The 8104-nt window shown below is 37.5% G+C and overlaps 1 protein-coding gene across 1 annotated transcript; it reads left to right on the top strand.

Moving 5' to 3' along the window:
- The first annotated feature begins 226 nt into the window (after positions 1 to 226).
- LOC116264829 (isocitrate dehydrogenase [NADP]-like) lies at positions 227 to 6773 on the top strand. The gene is made up of 15 exons (XM_031645242.2): positions 227 to 524; positions 643 to 686; positions 1471 to 1580; positions 2150 to 2187; positions 2389 to 2466; positions 3158 to 3211; positions 3294 to 3395; positions 3520 to 3608; positions 3688 to 3791; positions 3958 to 4026; positions 4113 to 4228; positions 5036 to 5070; positions 5169 to 5311; positions 6264 to 6386; positions 6459 to 6773. Exons 1-15 carry the CDS (start codon positions 290 to 292, stop codon positions 6535 to 6537), a joined length of 1419 nt encoding a protein of 472 aa, XP_031501102.1. The 5' UTR covers positions 227 to 289; the 3' UTR covers positions 6538 to 6773.
- The last annotated feature ends 1331 nt before the right edge of the window (positions 6774 to 8104 follow it).

An 8104-nucleotide genomic window follows, 5' to 3' on the forward strand; every position in this document is an offset into this window, starting at 1 on the left:
AAATAATCGGCATTCAATGGTACATGTTGATTGAAGTCTTTAAATTTTTCAATTTTAAAAGTTCCATCGTCAGTTTGATTCTCATCAGTTTGATTCTTATGAGCAAGACGAAGAAAAGGAAAATGAATTTGGCCATGTTGAGCAGATCTCTCAAGTATCTGAATCCTCCAACATATTCGGGTTCAGTTTCGGAAATCCAAATGAGATCCAACCGTCTTCTCGGCCCTTTTTCCGCTTCTTTCGCGAGTCTGATTCCTCCCCATCCTTTTCTTCCCTCCAAACGCAGGAAATGTTTTTCCGACCGTCAGCGAGAGCCATGGCCGCACTCTCCTCCTCTTCGTTGTTGCTCCCGCGCTCTAACCCTAACTCTGGTTCCCTGCTGCCCTCTTCCTTCAATGGCTTGTTCTCCCTCAGGTTGTCAACTCCGAGCTCGCGGTCGCGACTCATCGTGCGCGCCCTCTCCGTTTCGTCCACGTCTCCCATCGAGAAGATCAGAGTTCGGAATCCCATCGTCGAAATGGACGGTGAGTCTTCCATTGCGCTCGTCTGATATGATTTTTTTCTTTGTTTCTCTGTTTTTTGTTGTCATTTGTTTGCCCGCGCTCGAGTTTTATTTTCTGTTCTTTTTTTTTTTGGATTTAGGGGATGAAATGACGCGAATTATCTGGAGAATGATTAAGGACAAGGTTGGTTAAGTTTGTCTTTGGTTTTCTTCCATGTCGTTTCCGTTACCGCTTGCTAGTTGGATCACCAGGGCGGCTTTGAGATTTTTTTTTTCCTGGTCTGCTTCTTCTTCTTTAAATTTTTCATATGCTTACATTGCATTGACGAATTCGAAGAAGCTTTGACAGTTCTTTATTTATTTTGAGCAGTATGGAAGTAAGCGTGGGAGGATAATAAATCTGCTTGGGGTCGTTTCGTTTCTAAGAATTGTGTGTCACTTTATATGCATTTGCTTGGAACATGCGTGTTTTATCGGAACTACCAATGTTTTTGGGTTATCGTTTCTCTAATTGATGGGAGGACTTCTAGTTGATTAGGAGTTATGAAAATATGCTTCTTAGCGAAGTTGCAGTATCTACTTTTTTTGTTTGCTGCTAGAAGCCTGTTGCTCGAGAATGAACAGTGGATCCTATAGTTAATTTGTATTACGGGTGAAATAGAAATGCTTATCTGTTGCATTAGGGATGAAAGATAAATGCTCGTCTAATAGATTTGATAAGGAGGGTCTAAGTCGCTTGAAGTTCTCCTATTTCAGTTCTGAGTCCTCACTTTTAAGTATTTATGCATTCTAAGGAGCTTGCTAGCGACAGCTTTGACCTCTTATTTCTTACTGAATTCAAATGCTTAACTATTATTCTTGAAGTAGTTCATCTTTTATTTGTTGACTGGTATGCCTTTACTTCTTATGCTAGCTCTATTGGACAAATTATTTTCAACTCTTTGATTGTTTTCTTTATGTATGTGCAGCTTGTATTTCCCTATCTAGATTTGGATATTAAATATTATGATTTAGGAATTTTGAACCGCGATGCTACAGATGATAAAGTTACGATTGAAAGTGCTGAAGCTACACTGAAGTAAGTGATCCTTTTCTATTGTTAATGAACTTCCTACTTTGGTTCTAAGTTGTGAAAATCAGAAGTTGGATGCAAGTCATTCAAGACAATAAAAGGTCTAGTTGGTCAGTGACAGTCAAGTTGGCGCACAAAGTCAGTGACTAGTTGGCTGATCAACGACTAGGTTGACTAGTTGACTAACAAGTCACTGGTTAGACAGCAAAAAGGTTGGTTGACAAACTGACTCAGGATTGGACTGGTCAGGATTTTAACTACAAAGGATCGGTTAGCCATCTCTTTTTTGATCTTGAAGATAATGGCTTAAAGGGTTAAGAAATTATTTGCATTTTGTGCCTTTGTTTTACTTTATTTAGCTTGGAGATAAATTGTTTGCAAGATCGCTATTTTCTTGTTCTTGAATAATTCCCCTTGGAGGGGGAGGGGGTTTCTAAATATTGGCGGCACACATGCCTAAATTTTCAAGATTTCAGAAAAATTACCAATCATATTTCTTCTTTTTGGTTGATCTTAGTTTTCCTAATGGCTAGTTTCTATTGAAAATATAGTCATGCCATCTAGCTCATTTGTAGGTATAATGTGGCTGTGAAATGTGCTACAATTACTCCAGGTGAGCAAGATATTCCTTGTTTGTGTTTCAACTTTGTTTATTTTTTTTTTCTAGCTTTCAATGATTTTCCGTTTATCATGTTTGGAACACTGGAACTAGATAGAGAAGCATATTCATGATTCAAGTACCAAGATTTTGCAGTCTTGATCAATGTTCAGTAAATGCTTACATATGTTATGTTTTGCTATAAAAAAATTGCAGATGAAGCTAGAGTCAAGGAATTTGGGCTGAAGTCAATGTGGAGGAGTCCTAACGGAACGATTAGGAACATATTAAATGGCATGTAACTGCTTTTATTGAATTTTCTTTTGACACTTTTTAATTCAAATTGTACATGCTTTTCAGAGCCTCTTGTTGGTTGGTTGATCTAATTACATTTGGGGTGAGTCAAATATGTCTACCTCATTTGGAATGGGAATTAAGTTTGGAGTTATGATTGATGGCTACAGGGTCCTTTGTGATGGACGCCATCAAGTGTTGTATGTCCTCCTTTAAAAGTATTCTCTGTGCACATTTTGTCAGTTTTTTGTCTGCTTTAAGTAAAATGTGTGCTTAAATGTTGATCAATGCTTTGTAATATGAATGAATTAGTGTGTGCATTTGGTGCTTGACAAGCCCTTGCATCAAATGATAGCCCCAAGGAGCACCATTTATGAGGTTCTGGGTGCAACTAGTGTCATTTATATTATTATTAACCTGTCTAGAGGCACCTGTAAAAACACATATGGACTCATGGAATGTAGTATTGCTATGTTTAGTTAGCGTATCCATATCAAGTACTATCAACCTGTATAGAGCGACCTGTATAATTGCTTAAAATATGCAGCATTTATATTAAATATTATCAACCTGTATAAAGTAATCTGTGTAATTGGGTAATGGAACTTACCTGTCTTTTTTACAAGCTTTCGTTGATTGGAATTCTTTAATAAGACTTACTAAGACAAGATCGTGCACTATCTTGCTTTAGGGACTGTGTTTCGGGAACCTATTCTGTGCAAAAACATTCCCAGACTTATACCTGGTAATTAACCTAGTTCCACTCTTGATATTGTTAAAAATGATTTTTCAAACTGTCTGTTTTCATGTTTTCCAGCTGACTGTAGGTTGGAAGAAGCCTATTTGCATTGGTAGGCATGCTTTTGGGGATCAATATCGTGCAACTGATATGGTCATTAAAGGTCCAGGAAAGCTGAAAATGGTCTTTGGTAAGGGCTTGCATATTTGGTGTTGGTTATATAGAACCTTTGAAACCGAGAATCAGATTGTTCTGGATCTTATTAAACATACCCTCTCACTATTGTTTCTATCTCCCTGTGATGGTCTATGTAGTCCCTGAAAATGACAATTCACCAGTGGAGCTTGATGTTTTCAACTTCAAAGGTGATGGGATCGCGATGGCCATGTACAACGTTGATGAGGTACTCTTTGCCATTTATTTTTCTGCATAATCATTCAGGAGTTAACTTTATCACATATTTGTTTTCCTTCAATTTTCAGTCTATTCGAGCTTTTGCTGAGTCATCAATGTCAATGGCATTTGGAAAGAAATGGCCCCTTTACTTGAGCACGAAAAATACAATCCTAAAAAAATATGATGGCAGGTAGTCTAGGTTTTAATTATCTTGACTTTTGCATGCCAAATACTATTTGATGAAGTAAATGCTGGCGTGGTTGATATATGTGTTAGGATATATTTTCCACTTTTCTGATGAAACTGTTCCATGTTTTAGCAGCTTCAGCATCTTTTATTGTGATTGGTCTATACAGGTTCAAAGATATCTTTCAGGAGGTATATGAAGAAAAATGGAAAGAGAAGTTTGAGAAAGTATCAATATGGTAAGTCAGCTTGCATGATGCATCTAAAGCATGAAAATGTTTGTGATGAATGATTCTAAAGTAGGAAGAAGTCCCTTGTCATTCAGGTATGAGCATCGGTTAATTGATGACATGGTTGCATATGCCTTAAAAAGTGATGGAGGTTATGTTTGGGCATGCAAAAATTATGACGGTGATGTTCAGAGTGACTTTCTTGCCCAAGGTGCTGGCTTTCTGCTCCTTTAATGTTTAATGTTCTTCCTGAAATTAGTTACTGTTAGCTGCATTTCAAGTCTCAATTGTAGAAGCAAGCAAGCTGATTGCGGGCTTGTTATTACTCAATATTCCCTTAATTAGTTACTCGTCTCATACATAAAAACTGGTGTATCCTGACATTACCAGTCTTATTGCAACAAAAGAGAGTTGGCATCACAAACAAGTGAAAGGATATGATATAGCTTTTCACAGATGCATTGCAAATATCTGTAGGGTAAGGTTGGTAATTTGGGGTACCTTCAGTTGATTTGACACAACATGAACGTGAGTTCCTTGTTCATGCTCAAAATCTCCCTTTGCTGCCATATCCAATTTACTACATACTCTGGTTGTGTCAGAACACCCAGCCACTGTAATATTGCAGTTATGTCATGGTAGTTGTATGGCCCTATGCTATGTCATACTTACATGTATGAGTATCCTTATGTAATCCAATTTGAGAAAATCTTAGATTTAAATGTATTATGCTTTCTGAATCTTGTTAAAAATGCATCACAATTTTTAACATTGGCTGCAGATGGTAACGTTTTATTCATTCATGCGTCTTCTTTTTGTTAGTTCCATGATGCTATATTTGTTGCCATAGGACTTAAGGCCTAAAGATCATTGCAACATCTCAAATTTGTTGACCCTTGCTACAGGCACCACCACCACCCTTTATTTTTTTTGGAAATTGATACATACTGACCCTGTTAATGTTATTGCACTATAAACTTCAGCTCATTAACAGCGTAAGTGATTTCACGAAATGCAGGTTTTGGCTCTCTGGGCCTAATGACATCAGTGTTGGTAAATAATTTCACATTCATCTTCAATTTTCTTCACTTTCTGAGCGTGAAAAGATGTTATTCAAATTTTCTTGGTTTTCTCCTCCACATTTGACACAGCTATCTTCTGATGGGAAGACGTTGGAGGCTGAGGCTGCTCATGGGACAGTGACCCGACATTATCGTCAGCACCAGAAGGGGCATGAAACTAGTACAAACAGCATTGCCTCCATATTTGCTTGGACCCGCGGACTTGAGCACAGGTCTGTCTCTTATTCTAGTGAAGAGATTAGCCATCATTTTAATACTTCTAGTAATGGTGGTTCCGGAGGAACATAATAATGGTTATTAATATAAACTAATGGTGGTCCAGTGATTAAAGCAAGTGAAGGATTGAAAGGAAAAAGAAAAAAAAAACATCCAAGAAAAAAGTTTTTTGAATGTTCAAAATAGAAATTTTAATCTAAAAATGAATTAAATGGTAAAAAGTTAAACTCTAAACTTCAAAGTCAAGCTATCTTTTAATGTCAATACCATGGGTTTCTTTCTTCCTTTCTTTTTGCTTTCTCATCAATTCACTCCTGTTTTCCCCTGGTTTTTCCTATTTGGCAATTATGCCTAGATGTTTTTCTGTCTCATCTCTTCAGCTTACTTGTCAAAGTTCCAACTAGTCTGATTAGTTGATTTGGTTGAATATTGACTAACCTATGTTGCAAACTGGCGACCAGATGGTCAGAGTAGTTCAATTAGTCAGCCGACTTATAATTTCTATGTGCATTCTTTGTATTGAAAAATATGTGTCTATATTTATTTCTGTATGAATACTATATATATATATATATATATATATATATATATATATAGTATAGCTATATGCATTTATTTATTTATAGTCAATTGGACTGAGTCTGACCGACTAGTTCAAACTAGTCCAAACAGTCCTTTTAGGTTCTTGAGCGTCTTGTGTTCAGCTTCCGGTTCCAGTTTGCATCACTTTCATGTGTTTGCACTCTGGGAAAACTTAGAATATGTATTCATGATTTTTAAGGGCATCCAAACTCATCTTGTAGAATGATTTTGCATCAATGAGGCTGCATTGTTCTGGTGTGCTTACTCCCAAAAAATGCCGTGTCTTATTAGAATTTTCCCAGATTTATAAAGCTGAAAATCTTAGTCCCACTGGGCTTTTCATCTGACTGTCAAAACTTCTGGCAGGGCAAAGCTCGATGAGGATGGCAAGCTGTTGGACTTTGTCCACAAGCTGGAAGCAGCATGCGTTGACACAGTAGAATCTGGAAAGATGACAAAGGATCTTGCCATACTAATTCATGGCCCTAAGTCGGTATTCCTTTCCTATACGTCCTTGTTCCTTACCAGGTCTTCCTGATTATCTGATACCACTATATGCAGGGTATCGAGGGACTTGTATTTGAGCACGGAAGAATTCATTGATGCAGTTGCATCTAATCTTCAGTCAAGGATACGGTAGTCATTTTTGGTACCTCAAAATGCAACCAAGGTTAAATTCAGCAGCAGCATAGGCCTCAAGCCTTTCCAGTTTTGGGATATAATGTCAAGTGTATGATTTATTTCCGCAATCTAGGCACAGAATGATGTGTCTCTTTTGCTGCCGAAGGCATACTTCCAATAAGTTTTGTGGATATTTGGTTCAGTTGACTCTAATCTTTGTTTTGCTTCTGGGCTCAGTTATTTGGTATTGAAGAAGTTTGGGCTCTAATCTTTGTGGATTCGGTTTATGCCTGCACATTTTTTTACCCTCGCTGTCATTTCGATTAGTTTATATCTAAGTGTCTACTTCCCATTCCTGCTCTTTTGAAAATTACAGTTTTGTATTTATCTTGTCTGGTATCTGAAATAATTGTAACCTATGACTATGGTTGACTAGAAACGATTCATCTCCAGATACAAAAACTAACCTTTTGATCATGCTAAAGATTTTAAATTGTGCTTGGGGCTAGGATTTGCTCCACTATTTTTTCATGGGGACACATTTTCTGTTGTCTTTGGAAACATTGTGGACATGCGGTCAGAAATTTACGTGTACGGCCAATAACTTTTGAGTTTTAATAATTCTGATGGTTTTAATAGCACTGGTGAAAATAGTTTTTGAAATGGTAGAATGCAATTTCTGTTTTGCGATTAAAGAATCAGGTCATCGAGTCCCATTTTCGGAAACATGGTAGGTTAATCCCGAGTGCCACGATGAGCGCATATTCAATGGATTATTGTGGATTTGAGGGATCAAATTTTCGAGGGTTACGAGTGATGAAATTTTCCGTTGCAGGTCTTGACCATTACAATGGAAGGGAAACCTAAGGCAGTACTTCGTAACAGTATCGGTAGAACGGTGTTTCTGTCTCAAACATTAGTTTAGCAACACAGTGTTTAATGAATGTGTCTCAAACATTAAGGTAGGTCTATTTCGTAACAGTATCAGTAGCACGGTGTTTCATGAATCTGTTTCAAACATTAGTTTAGCAAACACAGTGTTTCATGAATGTGTCTCAAACATTAAGGTATGTCTATGAAATACTATAATGAAATACTATAACGTAGTGTTTGATTCTGCCCAATTTTTTTGTAGAGACTTATAGAAACACCATATTAGTGTTCTTGTTGCCAAACACCCACAGAGCAATCTATGTCTCGTGATAGATATCTGAGATTCTCCATCAGCGGTTCATGTTGTTGCATCCCTGATAAGAGGTGAATCCTTAACCTTCTTCTAATGTCAGCTGTAGCCAAGTGGATCATTTAGGGAGATTGGTGTTAAGCACTTAAGCAACGCAAAATCTGTTTTAGCTTCTTTTACAAGGGAATATCAGTCAGATGGCACTTGAAAATGGGGACTTTCAGCGCAACCAATCTGAGGTCCATATGGTATTGGTGGTTGTGTAAGTGAAAACAAGCGTACCACGTTGGTCTAACAGTCAAAAAACATCGTGCAAGAGAGAGAGAGAGAGAGAGAGAGGAGGTGGGATGGGGATGGTTGAGCAGGCCTAATGCTCATAGGAATAGAACTGATGACAGATCTT

The sequence above is a fragment of the Nymphaea colorata genome, chromosome 11 (genome assembly GCF_008831285.2).
Source record: "Nymphaea colorata isolate Beijing-Zhang1983 chromosome 11, ASM883128v2, whole genome shotgun sequence".
In the NCBI taxonomy this organism is placed as follows: domain Eukaryota; kingdom Viridiplantae; phylum Streptophyta; class Magnoliopsida; order Nymphaeales; family Nymphaeaceae; genus Nymphaea; species Nymphaea colorata.

Excerpts from the sequence above, each read along its gene's own strand:
- LOC116264829 (XM_031645242.2), top strand. The coding sequence starts at position 290 with ATGTTTTTCCGACCGTCAGCGAGAGCCATGGCCGCACTCTCCTCCTCT. Across the intron at positions 2,467-3,157 it reads GATTAGGAACATATTAAATG|GGACTGTGTTTCGGGAACCT; the intron begins GCATGTAACTGC and ends ATCTTGCTTTAG. Across the intron at positions 4,027-4,112 it reads TTTGAGAAAGTATCAATATG|GTATGAGCATCGGTTAATTG; the intron begins GTAAGTCAGCTT and ends CTTGTCATTCAG.